The sequence below is a fragment of the Cladophialophora psammophila genome (genome assembly GCF_000585535.1).
Source record: "Cladophialophora psammophila CBS 110553 chromosome Unknown aczJe-supercont1.4, whole genome shotgun sequence".
NCBI lineage: Eukaryota > Fungi > Ascomycota > Eurotiomycetes > Chaetothyriales > Herpotrichiellaceae > Cladophialophora > Cladophialophora psammophila.
The window spans coordinates 1,050,609-1,069,976 of NW_006912925.1; the positions used below are offsets into that span (position 1 = coordinate 1,050,609).

Sequence of the window (19,368 nt, forward strand, 5' to 3'; positions counted from 1 at the left end):
CTGTCCGCAATCCTCTCCCCTCCCTTTTGGCATCGCCACAACATTTTCCGCATTTGTGATACTGGATGAATAGGGCGTCGCTACCACTCTGTACTCCGTTCTTACGTACTGTGCGTTCGCGGTCCCGTAATTGAAAATTTGACGCGGATCCACAGCCTGAATTCTGTCACCAAACGACGAAGACATGATTGATGTAGTCAACAGTTCAAAGGGCTATAGATTTTGGTGGTTTGAGACTTCGAGGGTTCGAAAATCTAGGTATCTTACGAGCGTTGCGTCTCTTGTGTCGTACGTATGAACATCAGGCTGACAACCTCAATAGTGGACGATGCGTGAAACCGGTGTGGTGAGGCGCAGACCGTTCAGGTTATTGCATAGTAGCCAAGCTGGTGAAGTCTCAACGGTTTACAGAACCAGGGTTGTTAGACATGCAGCCTAATGTACAAGAGAATGTCTGCCTCCGGTGGCGTTATACCCATGCGACAGGCCTGCAGAGTCAACTGAATGCAGACCCCTGCATTGGGCAACATAACAGCAGCCCTCCAAGGTAAATACCCTGGTCGGGTAGGGATGACTGCGATACATTAGGATTCCATGCGGAATACCATAAAACAAGGCTGCTTTTGTCATTAATTAAGTATTTATGGTAGAGGTGTGTCGCGATTGAGATTGTAAGCATCCCGCCCCAGATCGGGATACCATTAGTCAACCGGCCGCTGAGCAGCCCTCTCAGCTTCAATCAATCATGGTGGTACGTACTCAATGGTAGCTCAGGTGTCGACTTGGAACATACTAACAAACCGGTTGAGGAATGCCAAACGGTTAATGAATCTGTACGAGAGGAGTCCAACAATTTAGGTACACCCTCAGGGATCCTCATGCTACTTGTAGCAGCTTCTACATCTGCCAGTCAGGATGCTTGTCAAATTATTTCTAATGATAAGAAGAACCGAGAAGTGCGCCAGCAGTACGGACCCTTCGAAGTGATCTTAGAGTATACCATGGAGCAGAGTTTGACTAGGATTTGGACAACCAACGTCGAGCTCGCAAATATTGCCACACCAAGTCTCTGTGCCTGCGAACCCTCAAACTCTCTTGCTACGCCGACACTCCTTTATAAACTGGCAAAACGCCTCCAATGTCATGCCTTGGATCTAGAAACTGTGTTGGAGGACGCGGCCCCTATACAATATGACTTATCTATGGAAGAGATACATGTACTCACAGGTCTAGAGCATGAACAAAATATCACAAAAGACACTTTGAAAGCTGTTCGATGCAGCTTGTCACCCGACGAGAAGCAAAAGCTCAACCAAGAAGAGAAAACCCATAAATTGACCTCTCACAAAGCAGAGAGCATCCTCGGGATTACTCATTTAGTCACATAAGGTGACAGCAACATAAGTGGGAGAGCAGCAAAGAATTCCAAGATTGTTGAATCCGTTTCAACACCTGACAAAGGTATTTAAAACGGGAATTCATCCTTCAGCGGAGCTCTCTCCTCGATTCAAACATATTCTCGCAATGTTCCTCTTAGGCCTCGAATTCATATTCAAGCTTCTGGTCCTCTCTATCGGACCTATTATTGGGATACTCGGCGGAGTTTTTCTCTTACTCCTCGTCCTCTACCAGTATCTAGCCAAACTGTACGCGCATTTGACGGCAAGGCTACGACGAGAAGATACCGCTCTTCCGTGAACCAACCTCGAAACGGCAGGGGCTATCTCCACCACTTCAACGCCCTCTTCGACCCTACGACCGGGAGTAGGTTTAAAAATCATGTCTACGATAGCTAGAATGAGGGGAGACCATCGGGCCAGTTTAGGGAGAGAAGATGGGTGATGGGTAAGCCTACAGAACGGTGGCGAGAACTTCAAGGGGATGAAGGTGGGGGGCGGTGCCAAAATGGTGGCCATCATTGGTGTGTAGATTCCTGGCTGGTCGGTCGAGACAAGAAAAATAATGGAATGAAGAGTGACGGGGAGAATCAGTGCCGCACCAAAGGTAGCGTGAGGCCTATCAAATTCTGCTCTCGTGAGCCTGGTGGAAATTTCTTCCGAGGGGAACTGGATGTGTCCGTCTCATTCTCAAAGAGGATTTCCGAACCACAGAGGGAGAAAATCGGCAATTTCAACGGGGAAAGCCATGTATATCCCAAACGTATTTAACCTCCAAACATCGTCCCATTCAATTACTAAGCTTCTTTCATTTGTTTGAGTTTCGAAACCGAGTAGAATGGATGATTCCTGCGGCTGAACTTTCGTAAGCTGAAAAGTAGAATTCGTCGTACCTTTCGGAGAAATGAGATCATGGTCATCGAGCTGAACACGTATTGTTGATCCGATCTGGTCTTGCAAGAGCATGTACATAAGACGATACAAGTCCGGACATACTTTCTCTCGGCACTTGTCACACTGAGACTGGTGTGCAGGAAAGTTGCTAATCATACGCTGGAGTTCGTCTTTGAAAATGTGGCGGACCGTGTCCCATAAAGCTGGTGAGCCCTTCTTGTTTGGGTGGTCAGGAGGCCAGGTTTGAGCAAGCTGTAAAAACTCTTCAGAAGAGCACTGGTCTGGAGGGCAGAGGACAGACCACGGGATTTGTCGACGAAAATGTTGAAGGACAGCTCGATCTTCTGAGTTTTCGAGCAGATGATAGTGCCGATGAGTCTGCTTGTCTGTTGTGACTAATGTCCAGGCGTCCGATGTGGAAGAGTTTCGCCGGTGATGCTTTGAATCGGTGAAAGGTTGCCTACCTAACTCATAGACGGTGGCCTCACTTGCATTCGTATCCTCAAGGCGTTCCACACGGAACTGCCGCCTCCTGAAGCACGATGAGATCCAGACCCGGAAATCGACGCGATCCCACAGGCTCTGGCAATACCAGGCTATAGTCTTGGACAGCCTAGTTCGCTCCCCCCTCGCCTGAATGTGACGCCAAGCAAGGTAGGCAAATGGGCCCATGACTTGGTTTTGGCTTTGGACATGAAAATGACGCAACCCAAGTTCTGCAGCTCGGTTGGTGGCTTCATCTGCTGTCACTTCCAATAGTCCCTTCTTCTGCATCCCAACCAGGGCGATAGGACAAGGCCTACCCTTAGCCTCCACAACCGCGTTCATGAATTTCTTGATAGAATCGAAAGAGAGTCTCGAATTCATACTAAAAGTGATCACAAATGCTTCACCATGCAGGCAACACAGCCGCAACAGCTCGGGGTTGTCAATATCTCCTCTCTGGAAGAGCTCGAGCACAACCTCCTCCGGGTTATCGCCTTCCGCCAGAACTTGAATGGTTCGGAGAGTCGTGTCTCGCGGAGTGAAGACGGCTCCCCCTTCGTTACGTATGGTTGTAAACTGCCAGGGCGTGAGCGGTTGCCCCAACGAAGCCATGACATCTTACCCGGTAATGTAATGCCCAAGAAGTCTGCTCTTCTCCAATGATGACAACTTTCAAAATCTCGAGGTGGTTCATTTTGGATGATGCAAGGCAACGACTAACCACGATAGAATAGCGGTGTACGGAATAGAGGTTGATGCAAGGCAACTGGACTGGAAAGTCGCCTCTTTTATGCGGGATTCAGTCCTTGCGGTGACATTGGCGCATGCTCCCCGATCCCTCGATCACGATGCAGGTGGGTGCCGATGGTGTGAGCCGCCACAGGTATAGGGTCAGCCCAAATACCGATAGAGTTTGGGAGCACACGTCGACCAAGTCGACCAAGAGACACAAATAAGAAGGCGCGTCCGAACAATATTCCCGTAAACGGGGGCAAGCCACGCAACCTGATGCGGTTCATGTCTTTTCGTTTGATTGGAGAGCCGAGACCAAGGGCTGGGAGTGGCAATCCTTGTGCAGGTTGCCTGCCCGTGACAGTCTAGGGTTGTCGCCGTCGCAACAACCCAGCCAGAGATCTCAATATGGTGTAGTCGCCTTATCATCCTATTCATTATGGGACGTGAGTCAGTGGCCCTTTCCCTTTATGAAAGCTCCAGCATTGTCGATGCATCCAGATCTTGCTCAAACCGTTGAGGGATCACCACATTAGAGAAAAGGTGTGATGGCAAGGAGGGTAGGGGACCGATTTGTCGCCCTGACGTCTGCTTTAACGACGGGCTAAAACCCATAACGGGCCGGGGCTAGACAGGTCATTTTTGTGGAAGCAAGGTCGGTGGCTGCATGGGTAGACGGCGCTAAAAGAATGCGCATTCTTTTAGCGTCATTAGTGCGTGACCCGTGTTTTTAGGGACTGATCAGCATTCATTCGATTGAGAGGTCTCAATTCCCTTTCAGCTAACAATCTTCACCTTTATCCTGCGTTTCTTTCTTACCAGAACAACAAAGGCGATGGCTCTGACGGCGGAACAATTGAATTGGCAATTAGCTTATCTTTTCGATCTCATTGAGCAAAACAAGGTTCTCAAGAAGGAGCTCGATTTCACCCTCCAACCAAAGCGGCAAAGGAGATCACACAGGCTGTCTGCAACCGAATTCGAACTGGATGATGAGTCCCTCGATCTTCTGAAACCGGACCACCCAAATCGAACGCTTTGGTTGATGCAACCACAGCATTTCGTGTCGTTCCATTTTTCTCCACGTCCATTAACCTTTCATCCAGTGGTCCAAACAGTCTGGCAGTGTTTGCTATTGGGTGACACAAATGCCCAGATGACTATTGTGCGTCGTTGTCATTATGTAGCCTTGGATCAACTGCAAAAGTCTTTCAGATTGTCAGCGGGGGAGATCGCTGGAGTTTTAGCGCCATTCCTTCCTCGAGTGAGTATGAACGATCTGGTAGGACGGATAGAGCTCGTTCTGAAAAGGGGCTCACGTTATGCTGTGTGGGAAAATGATTTCGGCGAAGGCACGGTCGCGACAATGGGATTGAAAATGCGTAATGAATTGTAGGTTCAGTCTTCTCACACAGGATCCTATCGATGTGAAACTAATGAAGTTCAGCTGGGAGCAGAATGTCCCAAAGTCAGGTTCGGTCCATGACACCGTGGTCACCATCCTCAACGACAAGGGTCTGCGACAATACGCAGCATGTCAGAAAGACCTGCGTAACGCTGTTGTCAATTACTTACAGTCCTCGGTCTATGCTACCACCGTGGCATATCATGTCCAATCCAACAATTTATGGAATCAGGCCATATCGACTGTAACCTATCAGCCGCCAGATGGAGACATGCTTGCGTATGATCTCAACTCGTCAAGGCTTCTTCTCCCAAATGAAAATAGCGCAAACGAAACGTTCGTTGCTGGCAATCAGGGTGGGGCCAATAGAACAGAAGTCTTTGGCGAGGATGTGTGAGTTCGTTTCCACCAAAATGCCATTGATGGGCGTGACGCGAAATAATGGGAAGACGGCGGCGTAACGGTTATGGAGAGGTAAACTGGTGGGTGGGGCAAACTCGAGTAACAAAAACCGAAGTTCGCCCTCTTCATCATCCTGTGAATGAGTCAGGGGCTATCTGCCTAGTGGCTTTCTGGAGTCTGCCTCCAGTATGTAGAGGGCCTACGTACCCGCCGAAATGGAGTGGACAAGTTCTGTTTGAACGCATCGGCAAGTGGCTGAAGGCCTAGCTTATCACTGCATATCTTGACCCCAGGGAGCTCTTGCCCAGGCGTTTCTGCACCGAAATTCTCGAAAGATGTTCGACGGGCAAATTCACGTATGTCTTCGAGAGCATCGGAGAATTTGGCGTCGTTTTTGACCGGTGCTGTTCCCGCCATTGCTGAGGTGTTTGAGTGTTGGAAAAGCCCATGCCGACATGGCTGCGCCATCCACTGGCCATTAAGGTCATGTGACCGCGGGGCTGGGCTTGGCAGCAACATGGAATCCCCAAAAAGAATCATCAACTTGTCGCGGGTCTTCAAAAACATCCTAGAAATTGTTCTCTTGGGCTTTCTTTATAGTATTCACGGAGATCGCTCATTGGCAGGATCTGCCACAACGAAGTCGAGCAAATTGGGCAGTCTGCCCGGTTTCTCGCTTTATGGACGGCTGCGTGGCATCTTATAATTCCTCGTCCAACCGGTGAAGACTTGTAACGACATGAAAGCCGAGTTACTCTCAGGGCCAATCTAGTCAATGTATTATATGGAAGCCGCCCTCGTTCCAGGCTAGCTTCTTTTCTAAAGACCAGGAGAGCCAGCTGGCTTGAACATCATGTGGGAACCGAATCGTTGCATCGGTCATTGCTAATTGCGCCGTTAATATCTCTTTGCTGAGATTTGGGACCTGAAGATCATTGCCTTTCTTATCATCAACAAACGAAACGTGGAATACTGATTGCGAAGTACACGACAACGGAGAGTGGATCTCGACTGGACCCCCATTCACTTGCTTCTCACAAGCCCAGAAGTTCAGTCTTAGTAAGGTTGGTGTGACAACGCTGTCCTGCCGCCTCCCAATCTCTCTGTGGCGCGGGCTACTTTGTTACTCCCTGCGATCAAGGTGGATCAGCTGATGCGTGAACTGTCTCCCGCGGTCCCCTGAGCATGGTGGTCATGCAGTGGACCCTGTGATCAGCTTTTTGCGTCCCAAAGAAACCCCCTTTTCTGATTTACTGCCATTATATATTAGTTCTTATGGTCTTGTAAGACTTTATAGCGTTCATCGAAGCTACGGAACACAAAGAAGACTTATCGAAATGGACTTCGGTCTAAAGAGTTTATGGTATGGGAGCATTGATCCATATCTTCTCTCTCTCGATGAGACCTTTTATATTCCGACTACAATCATCGAAGACCTTGAGATATTCAACCCCAACATTCTGACAGACCAGCCAGATGACGAAGTCCTCGTCGACGACCGTGTGGGAGAATGTCAACTGACTCAGAACTCTGTCGGATTCTTGAATCACCCAACTGTCGACAAGTCGGCTATGGCGCCTCAGTCCAAACCAGCTTCTCCCGGGCAGGAAAGGTTCCATTGCCCTTTGTGTTCAAAAACTTACAGCAAAAAGCAAGGCATGCTACGCCATCTCCAGACTCGTCTGTTGGACTTTCCCTGAATTTAAGGATTTACTTGACTAACACTACGCAGATTCTGACGAAAAGCCTTTTCTTTGCAGGTCTTGTCCAAGAACCTTTAAGCGAATGTGAGAGGAAAGATCAATTTGAAACCGAAAACTCTAATTGAGAAGTAGGGATGTCTGCTCAGTTCATCAGCTTCGGTGTAACAGGCCAGGAGAAGCCCCAATGCGCAAAGGTCGGGGAAGATATCGAAGATCATGTCTTTCTTGTGCACAGCAGAAGTCCAAGTGTGACCGGGGGACTCCCTGCACCCGCTGTCGACAGCGGGGCAAAGAGTGTATTCCACGTCAGTCCTTACCAGTCCCTTTCAATCCCAAATATTAGATTGACGGTTTGTAGCTTCCAACCGTTAAAACATGCAGGAGGCTCCTAGGTCTTAAAATCGAGACCTAGAAGTCCATGGATACTCGCTGAAGGAAGATGATAGAAAGGCTACTGGTAAGACTGACGATTCGAAAGTACCTTCAACTTGAAGGATCATAATCAGGACAGCTTATGAGGAGCAACAGGAGGAGGAGAGTCATTAAAGCGGATGTTCATCCTACTTTTCTCTTTTTTGACTTTGCAAACGAGCGTACCGAACATTCCCAGTTACATTATGCACTTCCGAGCCCCTTGTGGTGGTTTTGGGAGCGTGACGGCAAAGCCCATAAAACTAGAACTTCCAGCACCTGTGCTGAATGGCGTTGATCCCTGCTAAGCGGTACTAATCAGAGTTTGGGTCACTCAATACAATCTGCTTAGCGATCACCTGATGCAAAAACACAGTCAGAGAAGGTATGCCGAGTGCATCATTTCGCGATTATTGCTCTTCAATAACAAAGTATAGTACCCAGCCTTGTCGACTAGCAGTCCACAGGCAATTATGAGAATATTTGTGTTTTAGCATTCGTCGCTAATGTCCTGTTCTTGCAACTTCCCTCCTTTGCCTTAAACTACTGGATCGAGATTTCAACAGTTGAATCGATCTGTGCAAGCCGAGAGCAGCGCAGATCAAGCACCAAAGACCGGACAACCATGTCGAAACAATTTACAAAAGAACCTCTAGATACCATGGCTCCAAAGGAATTCCGTTCGTTCTAAGAACATGTCAGTCGAGGCTGCAAATCACTGGTCTGGCAAGATAACCTTTGTCAAGGTTCGGCTTTATGCCTTCGTTGGAAGAGTCTGAGCGACTGACACTCGCATTGGGGCTGTTTCTGACCATGACTTGACCGATGGAATTATGGGGTTTGGTATTGGTCTCGGCTGGAGTAGAGTCTGTCTTCGAGTTGGAGTTTTGAGGAGAGTTGCTTTGAAGGGTTGTCTGGTGCTCCGACATAATGGCGACAATTGGGGAAGCTAACCTGGAAGAGCTGCTCGACACTGAAGACAAGTACACCAGGGGGACTTTGCTAATCGTGGAGCTGGGAGGGAGTCGAGAAAGGCATCAGTGATCTTGCATCTGAAAGGAACTATGGCCCTTTTAGCACCCATCAGTCCTTTTCTACTCCTGCCATCTGACAAGCTCGTTTGGCACGTAGTCGTACTCTGGCCAGCATCCCCTTTCTCAACGATCTGGCGATGATTGCAGTCGAAATGCAGAAGCAAAATCCACTATGCAAGTCAAGTGGACCGTCCATTCAGGACTCCGAAGCAAAAGTACAGCAGAGAAATTGTATTCGCAAATCTGCCTTCCACAAAATGTTTCGCAGTTGGTATGGTCTATCCCCCCAGGTGCAACCAAACGCAACCAAATAACCTCACAATTGCCCCAAGATGCCCCAAAAGGGCCCCAAGTGTCCCAAATGCAGCCAGATCAGACCGACAGAGCGAGCCGAGGAAAAACCGGATATGGAACGGCTTGCTGGTCCGCATTTGTCCCACCCTCACTGGCTCACGCATCATCAATACGCTTGAGCAGACCAATAGGTATCAGTACAGCAAGATCCTTCCATTCTATTTCGCGTCGTAACAATGACAGATTCTAGGCTGTACTTCTAGGCTGTACTTCACAAGCAATAGTGCTCAGGATGGTGGCCGCAGCCCTAGAGCTCGTGATTTGGAGGTTTGAAATCATCGAGGCCATAGATTCATTGTATTTCTCTGCTGCAAAACATATTCATGTCTAGAGCCCAGAGGAGAGTGATTTTTATCAATTCCTCTGCTGGTCCAAAGGCTTGCGCTCCACCTAGGGCACAGTCTCAATAATGTCTGCTGGCTGATGTGTTTCCGTGCCAGCTCACTGGTCACGTGGAGGCTGCCCAAATTCAGATGTGAATGATCTGCCCCTCCAGGGCGCAGCGCATCGTTGTTTTCTACCCTTTTTCTCGCGCAACATCGCTACTTCCCTCTCCTACCATATGGTTTCTGAATTGAAAGCCTCAGATCGATTGTTACTTCCTCACTAGTCAGCCAGATCGACGCCATTTGTCCTCTCTTCGAACGTCCAATCTACTCCGTTGATGGCTTCCAAAGTTGACAAAATCAAGAGTCATAGTTCAAGTGATGAGGAAATTGAGGAAGAGTGCAAAGTTCAGGTTCAATAACTTTCCAACATTACGTCTAACTTTGACTAACCACGTACAAGCAGACTCGGTCTAGTAACTGCCGGATCCAGTGGTCGACCGCCAGCGGGAGCGGACAAATCGCCCCTCCAAATACCCTGATGATTGCAGTCGATTTACGTGGGAAGAGCAAAGGAGCGATACGAATATTTGAGGCGTCGAACAGGAGATATCTTGATGGTGTTGGAACAGAATTGGCCGGCAACCTCATTTTGATACCATGGAATGATGGATGGTACTATTCGGTCGCTGGATCTCTATTACTTGGGTTCATCGTCCAGAGTTGAGAATGTTCACAATATCCGCGGTCGCTGGAACGTAAGCTGATCGCTTAGCTCTTGGGATATTGGGATTGTGATGAACGAGAATGATTGTGCATTGTAGGTTTCCGTCAACCAAACATTACCACGGATTTGATCTGACATAATGATGCCTCGAGCTTCTTCGATTGATAAGCCATATGCGTCACCGACCATAGTGTCTTCAAGCAAGTTAGGTGGAATGATGGCGATACTGAGAGAACGTACCTGGAACCGGAATTTGCCAGTGGGATTGATTTTCAATATCTCCTTGCTGAGCCGAAGTTTCTGCTCCTGGTTATCTCAGCCCCATGTCAAAGACTGATTTATCTCTTACGTTCTTGTCTGACTGCAGTGCTCCCGGAAGTCTTCATAACCTCATCAATGGTTTCAGTCGTTGTCATACGTGGATGGTCCAATGGGAGGATATTTAATTGAGTGAACTCGTATGCTTCAGCAAGCGACTCCAGGACCTGGCAAGACCACTTGGAACGGCGTGACGTGACAAATTGTACCAAGCTTGTTCGTTCGGGAGATGGCAAATGGCTTGCAAGTTGCTGCCCAATGGTTCCAGCAAAAAGCATCATGATTGCCGGTGTTGTCTGACGTCGGATATCCTCGAGGATTCTGGCATACACTTCCGAATCTCGATTTGGCATGGATTCAGCCTGGAGGAGCTTGCGGGCCCCTTCGACGAGTTTCGCTGCCCGTGGTTCAAATCGACCTAGGATCCGAACAGCGTCTGCATGCTTATCAAGCCTCGTTTGGCAAAGAGCTAGTCTCCCTCTTGGATCACGCTTTTTGGTTTTCTTCTTCGAAGATTTCCCTCTTCGTGGAATCATATTGGAATGTGGGCTTGCGAAGAGAAGTGTGGGCGAGGATTTTATGAATGAAGAATTGACATTCCTCGGGCGTTTCGGGGGGGATTGGGGCCTTTTTTGTGCAATTTGGGTGGGAATGGGCGACCGAGGTTGGTTGCATGGCGTCCGGAAGATGGCGTGGCGCTTCCACATGCGTTTACAAGGATTGGCCATGGCCACAATGACGACCACCCCTGTCCATCTGCATGTATGGTCAGTCCTACCCCATTCCCCGTTGCGAAGCTTGAGGGTGGTTCCTATCAACCACCAAAACAATCATTCTGCTGAAAGATCTAATAATGGAGAGGGGGGAAGTGTAAATGGTAAACGGGTGGCTGGTGTTAGAACACGACTTGAAACCCTGTAATGCCTCACCGGTCAGGACGCAGGTCATCGTGCGACCAGCATGGTCGCCACCTCCTTCGTCAACTCTCAGGCTCTTGCACGCACTCGTTGCAATTGGTGCAGCCTTGCACCTGGCCACAATGGTCAACCTGTGGTATGTGGGTTCTTTCATAATCCCCAGTATACTAGCAGTACAAATACCCTCAAACTATCTAAAGCGGAACAACCGTTCAATTATCCCACACATAACGCCCTCATTGATCAAGAGCATTTGCTGTACTACTTTGTCCGCTATCAAAACTCCTGTTCGCACTTCTATCACTTCTATTTGGCAGAATTGAACAACGCAGGTCAGAACAGCACCTATTCTTAATGCGTACTGATCAATATCCAGCATGTGCAATACAGAAGACAACCACGAAGTCATTTTCGATCGCAACGATGGTCCTGCGGTCGGTGGGAAGGACCCGGTCAACATGTGCACTTGGATCACCAAGAGGAGGGCCGATGGATCAACGTATCGCGTCAAAACTGCGGACTGTGGTAGTCAAGACTGTCGGTACTCGAGCAGCTATGTGCCTCGGCGCTAAGGAAATAGTTAGGGTGTGGTCTGGGGGCTTGGAAGAATGTCTTACTCCAGAATACCAAGGACGGCCGCGATTTTCCGCAGACTGTACTCGTCGTTTGCTGTAGCAGATATAATTGCACTTTCGTCAGCCCAATCAGGTGTGCCACATTTGAGTAATTCCTCTCCCAACGGACAACAAGAATCGAAATCGATGATAACAGCGTCCTCGTCGCTGATCATGACGTTCCACGGATTCAGGTCATTGTGAGCGAGTCCTTTGGAATGAAGGACTTCGAGAGCTTGGCGTATTTGGTCAAGCCATCTGACAGCCTGAGCGTGCTCGAAGCTTTCCCTCATTCGTTCATGCAGAGTCTGGTCGTACTTGGAGAGAGCAATGCCCACGATACGGCCGCCCGACACTATGCACCCGTGGCACCTTGCAATGGAAGGAGACTTGTGTTGCTGTAGGCGCTCATATATTGTAGCCTCTCTTAAAAGTGACTCCGCCAAATGAGGAGAGCAATCGTACGCAGAAAAGCGTGGCTGTTTCTGGTAAATCGATTCGTTGAGTTCTCCTTGGAACACGCTCAGATCGGCCGGAAGGGATGGGTATATGTGTTCGAGTGGGATCTCGAACCACTGTTGTACCTTTTCGGAATCGACATTTGTTTGCCGATCGTGGACTTCGGCGAAGTACAATTTCTGGTCTTGACCAGTCGCAATGACGGTTGTGTGCAAGAAAGCACCTTCGTTCGTCGCCTCGTTCCAGTGCCAGCACTCGGCGGCATCAACGAATTTCATATTGAATGTCTCATGCTCATCACTGTACGCGTAGTTTTGGAGACTGTATTTAACCCTCGGAGGGTGGGTACGAGACTGGCGGTAAAGGGCTAGGAAAGATGAAAGTCTTGAGTGCGATTGACGTGGTAAGGTTAGTAAGTAGATCGGAAACAGAAAGTATGCCGATAGAAAATCAAAGGATTTAGGTAAGGGATTAGAACCAGGCTAGCTAGCATGTGACATTGGTTGCCTAGAATTCCTAGCTCCCTTCGAGCCCCTCTCCGCACTTACCACTGTCACCATTATTCAACACGCTGTGGCATCTTTCTCAACTTTCATCCTGAGAGCTAGCTCTCTCGTGGTAAATGCGCTTCTCAGAGTTTTCGGCTTCGAACGTGCAGGATCACGAACGAGCCAGGCTTAACAGTAAGCCCGCCAGCAATGACTTCTGTCCAGTTGACTGACTCTTCCTAGACAAACGACAGAACACGTATAGTGACGATTCTGAACGTCCACACAAGGCTCGCCGCGTTTCCGGAGATTCAGCACAGCAAGCCCACCATGTTAAATTGCACATTCAACTTCCATCGCCTTCGCTAACTAAGACTTTCGGTGTAAGTATCAGAGTTGGCGCGCACCTGTATAGGATACTAATTATGGTAATTCAGGATCATATCGAGTCGTCTCAGGTTAATTCTTTAAAGCGAAAAGCGAGATCCCTCGATCCCCCCCAAACAAACGTCCAACCAGCGAAGAGATCACGCTCAGAACCCACCGAGACCTTTTCCTCTGTCGAGAAGTGGCTATCGCATCTGCCACATAACGAGCCCTTCGAGGCGGACGACATGAGTTTACCACCACCGAAAAGATCGCGGTCGTCCGATACTCTCAGTCGGAGGTTATCACAATCAGGAGACAGTACAGAGAGCACAGTTTCAAGAGACAAAAAGTATTCCGCATACCGAGACGTGAACTATCCGGTGGTGTTGGAGACGAAAGGGAGTTTCATGCGGCCATCGAAGGCCGGGCTTGTTGATGAAGATAAGACACTTTTGGAGAAACTTCTCGTTCTAAGTCAACCAGTACCTGACAACTCATTATTCGATGATGCGCGATTCGAAAAATTTCATTCACTCTTACGAGGCCGATCCGAGGCCCGAGTCTATCTCGACCTACATCCTCTCATTGTACCATCGGCCGAGAACCTCTATATTAGTGGCCGAGAAGAATTTGAAGGTCTCATCGAAGGCCACAATGACCTCTGGATTAAAGCGATCCCTTTCTATGGACCACGTCCGCAGCCCGACCACACGTACGGATTCAAGTGGTCCAACTTCACAGAGACACAAAGGAGGAAACTTAATATCGAGCCCACGGAGCAATCCCTTTACACAGCACGTGAAGATATCTATTTCCCCTTCCTGACCAGCGAAGTCAAGTGTGGCAAGCAAGGACTCGATTTAGCCGATCGCCCTAATACTCACAGCATGACCATTGCGCTCCGGGGTATTGTGGACCTTTATCGGAAAGCGAATCGTTCGTCAGACGTGCATAGGAGGGCTCTAGGTTTTTCGGTTTCTCATGACGATAACAGTGCCCGTATCTACGTTCATTATCCCGAGATCGATGGTAACGACACGGTTTACTGGCGCAATACAATCAAAGAGCTCAATTTCAGAGACGGGAAAGGTAGAGAAAAATGGACATGTTACCAATTTACACTCAATGTCTGTCAACTTTTCGCCCCGGCTCTGCTCAAAAGACTCAAAACTGTAATTGATGAGTTGCCAGACCCGATTGCACAGACGCTCGAACCAGCAAGTTTTGACGACCTCAGTGTACTAAGTTCGCAAGACGATGCCAGTGCGCCTGAGTCCCAGGACGAAAGCTTCAGAAAGCCACGTAAAGTTGGTGGGTTGCAAGTAGAGTTACGGACCATGATTCAAAATTTGCAAAGGCAGTTGGAACAACAGAGGGCAGACTCAATAGCACAGTTAGAACGACAAAGGCACGAGTCAGAGCAGCAGAGAGCAATGCTAACGGCACAATTGGAACAACAGAGGAAAGACTCAACGGCACAATTGGAACAACGGAAGCAAGATTCAGAGCAGCAAAGAGCAATGCTAATGGCGCAATTGGAACAACAGAGGAAAGACTCTGACCAACAGCAAAAGGAACTCGTGCAATTGCTGAAACAGCAAAGCGAACAGATAAGGGAACTCTCACTGAAACGGTGATACGCCCAACACAATGTTGGACTCAGAGACAGGCGTGTTTGACCTTGAATGCTGCTACAACTCTTCTGAATCCCGACTATACCGTGGTCTCTTCGTGAATTTTGAGAGAGTCCTTGTCAACGCTTTGGTGCGGAGATGAATCACTGATATCGAACTCAGAGCCACAGGGCGGACTGGAAGATCTTCTGAGTGGCTAATTGTAGGAGCCTGCATGTATATGAGGTCTAACACCAGGAAGTAAGCTCTACTTTAAGTGGTTCTCAAATCGAGGACAAGGAACTCGGGTCTTTCCCGCACAACTTTAGTCGTTCGTGCTTGGACGCGTTAGAGAAGACATGGAGATACCCTTGACAAACTCTTGAGATGGATGAGAGATGGCGTGGAATTTCTGTTGGACAATTTCCGCGTGATGACACGGTTCTCTTAGGATTGGGTACTCGATTCATCTTTTATCTATCTTTGTCATATTGTACAGGCGTTTTCAATTGCTCCTTCGCGCGGACACACACTCCAAATAATTAAGGGACCACTTTTGGTCCCGCTGCTGCCTGGCCTAGGCTAGATAGAGACAAGCGTGGTTTATCTATGTCACCAATCGATAGAAGGTATTTCTGCCCCTCTTTCTTGACAAACGGTACGTTACGAACACGCTTGACTTAAAGAGGATAGTATGAGAGATTATTTAGCGCGGCAATAATTCGTGCCTTCCTGCAGTCGTCCTTCCACAAAGCCTAATTTTTGCTTGGCTGCAATCACCGCAACCAATCTACGAGCTACCTTAACGAAGACTGGAGGCTGCTCAGGCCCTGACAACATATTGTAGCCCTCACTGAAAATATATGCTGTACCTCTCTCGCCAATAATCATTCTGAAGTCCGTTGCTTTGCCTACAGTAGCTGAAGCCAGCGACCTTGCTGCAGCGGGGGGCAGCAGTGCCGCAGGGGTCGGGGCAACACGCGCCACTCAGCCTTTGGGCATCGGGCGGCTGTTCAGCTCACACGAGCGCCTCGAGGCTACACCCGGAACAATTCCCCTTCCACGGTTTCTTCTTTTATCACTGCTGATATTGTGATCGATTCGAGTCTTGAAAGGACAACTCCCTCTAGCGAATTAGATTAACTACACCCGTTAAAGATCGTCAAGTATGAGCGGATCCCTTATTCCGCCCGCAAAGCTTAGCGTACGGGACCGACTACGGCAACGCTTCGGGCCTAGAAGCCGCAACTCGTCACCCACCCCAGCATCGGTCTCAAGCCAGGCGTTGACATCATCAGTAGTACAGCCACCAAGTTTACCATCGACACAGACTTTGGCATCGTCAAGGCCCCCATCTGCTAAACTGCTTGCCGCTAACACACCAAACGCCAGCGTTGTTTCCTCATCATCGCAGCTGGCAATTACTCATCCCTCCTCCAGCAACAACATCTTGGACAATGCCCTCAAGCGACTTTCGGATACCGAACGATCAACCCTTCGAAAATATGTCGCTCTGACTTCCAACGACATTGACTTTGCGCTTCGGCAATCTTTGGCTGCGGTTGAGGAGAAACAACGATACTGCAACGAGAAGAGATGGATCTTTACATTTGCTGGGCGGAAAGTCACTTTGAAAGAGGAGGCTGACAAGGTGATACGCTGGCTAAACCGAGTCAAAGCCGTGGGCGATGTCGCCGTCAATGCAGACCCCATACATGCTGGCTTGCCGTGGGCTGGTATTCGCTTACTGCTCGAGGTAAGAGCCGTCTAGTCGAGGCTACTATACCTTGTACTGATTCAACAGGCCGCCGTCTCTGACGAGAACCAAATGACTTCGCTCCTCGTTGGGTGCGAAGCCGCTCTGTACATGACGAACCGACTGAAGGCGTATATGGAGTTCTTGCACAGGCTGCCAACAACATTGACACGAACGAACTTTGAGACTGCCGCGACAGAATTATATGCATGCATTCTCCAGTTTCTGGCTCAAGCCATCCAGATATATCAGATTTCCACATTCAAACGCGTACTTCAAGCGTTTTGGGAAGACAGTGACGTCCGGAACTTTGAAAGCAAGTGTAACGAGCTCGGAATGAGGGTCGAAATCGAGGCGAGCAATTTTGACCGCAGCTTGAGTGCTCAAGACCGAGAGCTTACTGAAAAACTTCAGGAAGATCTAGGGACCGTACTCCAGAAGCTCAAATATTTCCGCCAGATTCAGGAATCGCTAAATCGACTGGAGATTAAGCTCGACTTGGACAAGCTGCCATATGCTAAAGGAGCCATGTTCAATTCTTATGGTGACGATCACGTTACCTGTCATCCTGCAACTCGGGTCGATCTACTACATCAAATCCAGGATTGGGCTCAACAACCAGACAGTAAGAGCATCTTCTGGCTCAATGGTGTGGCGGGCACGGGCAAGTCGACCATATCTCGGACCATCGCAGAGTGGCTGGATAGTCAAGGTCATCTTAGAGTGGTCGACCTCGGGGCGAGCTTTTTCTTCAAACGAGGCGAAGGCGACCGGGGTTCCGCTTCACGATTCTTTTCCACTGTTGTCCGTCAACTCGTGTTAAAGATACCCGGACTGGGTGATCTTATCGCCGACGTGATTACCTCTGATCCGCTCATTTTCGACAAGGCGTTGGGTGAACAATTCGACAAGTTGCTGTATCAGCCAATATACAAAGCGAACGTCACTCCCAATAATTGTCCTATTCTGGTCTTAGTGGTTGATGCTCTAGACGAGTGTGAGAAAGAGGTTGATATTAAAACCATCCTTGAATTATGGTCTCGGATACGTCGGATTTCGACTATTCGTCTAAGGCTCTTTTTAACGAGCCGACCGGAGCTGCCCATTCGACTAGGATTCAAGGGCATGTCTGTCGACGCCTATCAAGATATGTCTCTGGATGTCCATCAGGATATCGTTCTCTATGATGCGGTCCCCCGAACGACAATTCAACATGACATCTCAACCTTTCTGAAAGACGCCTTTTCGAAATTTCGGAATGAATACAATGCTGACCCGCCTTCGGAGACGCCACTCGATCGTGACTGGCCAGGTGACAAGGTTCTTGAAGCTTTGGTTAACTTAGCTGTCCCACTGTTTATCGTTGCCGCCACTGTGTATCGTTTTGTGAGTGACAGAAATTATGATCCTAAGGAACAACTTGAGACAATCTTAAAATTTCCTGGGACGGGTCACTTAGAGCAGATGGAACAGACGTATCGACCAGTGCTTACGCAAGTATCGGCAACATTCGCCAAATCAAATGACAAGGAAAAGCTGTATCAAGAGTTCCGGATGGTTGTTGGATCTATTGTCACCCTTGCTGAGCCGCTTTCTAGGAAGTCCCTTGCAGCCCTTCTGAACATATCTCCAGGTACATTGAAGCTCCGCCTAAACCCATTATATTCTGTCCTGCGAATCCCTGATGATCTCGAAACACCGATTCGGACTCTTCATCTGTCCTTTCGCGAGTTCCTTTTAAGCGACAAACTTCAAGATGAACCTTTCAGAGTAGACGGCCCGGCCACGCATCGAATGCTGGTGACGAAATGTCTAGAATTACTATCAAGGTCTGACGGTCTGCAAGAGAACTTATGTGGGCTTAAATATCCAGGTCAGCCACGACGAGAGGTTAACCGAACTATAATCGATGAACGCCTTCCACCCGCTTTTCAGTATGCATGTCGGTACTGGGTATATCATGTTCAACATAGTAAGATTTCGATTCATGACGATGATGAAGTGCATGTGTTCTTGCAGAAGCACTTCCTACACTGGCTTGAAGCTCTAAGTCTAATAGGTAGGATCGCCGAAGTCATTGGACATGTGGGCGTCTTGCAATCACTTATGTCGGTAAGTGGCCTCTCCTTGGAAATTAAGAGAGGCTAGCCCTAAAGTGAGATAATAGGTGTACGAGTCAATTCAGTTATCAGCGTTTCTTGAAGACGCGCGACGCGTTATCCTTGCGAACCGATATATCACCGACCTTGCTCCCCTTCAGATTCATTCATCTGCGATGATTTTCGCACCACAGACTAGTCTTGTGAGGAACATTTGTGGACAGATCCCAATATGGATACGGAGGTGTCCGATAACTCCAGTAATGTGGAGTGCGGAGCTACAGAAGCTAGAGGGACACACTGAGTGGGTGACCGCGGTGGCCTTCTCGCCCGACGGCTCGCTGCTGGCCTCTGCGTCAGTCGATCAGACCGTCAGGCTGTGGGACGCGAGCACGGGTCAAGAGGTGCGGAAGCTAGAGGGACACACTGATTTTGTGAGCGCGGTGGCCTTCTCGCCCGACGGCTCACTGCTGGCCTCTGCATCAGCCGATCGGACCGTCAGGCTGTGGGACGTGAGCACAGGTCAAGAGGTGCAGAAACTGGAAGGACACACTCATTCAGTGAGCGCGGTGGCCTTCTCGTCCGACGGCTCACTGCTGACCTCTGCATCAGCCGATCGGACCGTCAGGCTGTGGGACGCGAGCACAGGTCAAGAGGTGCGGAAGCTAGAGGGACACACCGATTTTGTGAGCGCGGTGGCCTTCTCGCCCGACGGCTCACTGCTGGCCTCTGCATCAGCCGATCGGACCGTCAGGCTGTGGGACGTAAGCACAGGTCAAGAGGTGCAGAAGCTGGAAGGACACACTCATTCAGTGAGCGCGGTGGCCTTCTCGTCCGACGGCTCACTGCTGGCCTCTGCATCAG

At 49.1% G+C, this 19,368-nt stretch overlaps 5 protein-coding genes across 5 annotated transcripts in view; 2 read left to right on the top strand and 3 right to left on the bottom strand.

Annotated features, from left to right (window-relative positions):
* Window positions 1-2,087: 2,087 nt before the first annotated feature.
* On the bottom strand, window positions 2,088-3,471 carry A1O5_03307 (uncharacterized protein; the record flags this gene model as incomplete). Its single annotated transcript, XM_007743919.1, has 2 exons — window positions 2,088-3,353; window positions 3,400-3,471. The coding sequence occupies 2 exons, from the start codon at window positions 3,469-3,471 to the stop codon at window positions 2,088-2,090; spliced, it is 1,338 nt and encodes a 445-aa protein (XP_007742109.1).
* Window positions 3,472-9,877: 6,406 nt separating this feature from the next.
* A1O5_03308 (uncharacterized protein) lies at window positions 9,878-10,725 on the bottom strand (the record flags this gene model as incomplete). Its single annotated transcript, XM_007743920.1, has 2 exons — window positions 9,878-10,185; window positions 10,221-10,725. 2 exons carry the CDS (start codon window positions 10,723-10,725, stop codon window positions 9,878-9,880), a joined length of 813 nt encoding a protein of 270 aa, XP_007742110.1.
* A 994-nt stretch (window positions 10,726-11,719) lies between these two features.
* On the bottom strand, window positions 11,720-12,457 carry A1O5_03309 (uncharacterized protein; the record flags this gene model as incomplete). Its single annotated transcript, XM_007743921.1, has 1 exon — window positions 11,720-12,457. The coding sequence occupies one exon, from the start codon at window positions 12,455-12,457 to the stop codon at window positions 11,720-11,722; it is 738 nt and encodes a 245-aa protein (XP_007742111.1).
* A 635-nt stretch (window positions 12,458-13,092) lies between these two features.
* Window positions 13,093-14,673, top strand: A1O5_03310 (uncharacterized protein; the record flags this gene model as incomplete). Its single annotated transcript, XM_007743922.1, has 1 exon — window positions 13,093-14,673. The coding sequence occupies one exon, from the start codon at window positions 13,093-13,095 to the stop codon at window positions 14,671-14,673; it is 1,581 nt and encodes a 526-aa protein (XP_007742112.1).
* Window positions 14,674-15,817: 1,144 nt separating this feature from the next.
* Window positions 15,818-19,368, top strand: part of A1O5_03311 (uncharacterized protein) — a gene marked incomplete at both ends in the record, with an annotated part of 4,402 nt that continues 851 nt past the window's right edge. Inside the window, 3 exons of the mRNA XM_007743923.1 lie at window positions 15,818-16,405; window positions 16,454-18,517; window positions 18,573-19,336. Coding sequence (XP_007742113.1) covers window positions 15,818-16,405; window positions 16,454-18,517; window positions 18,573-19,336 — 3,416 coding nt within the window. The remainder of the gene's footprint in view (window positions 16,406-16,453; window positions 18,518-18,572; window positions 19,337-19,368) is intronic.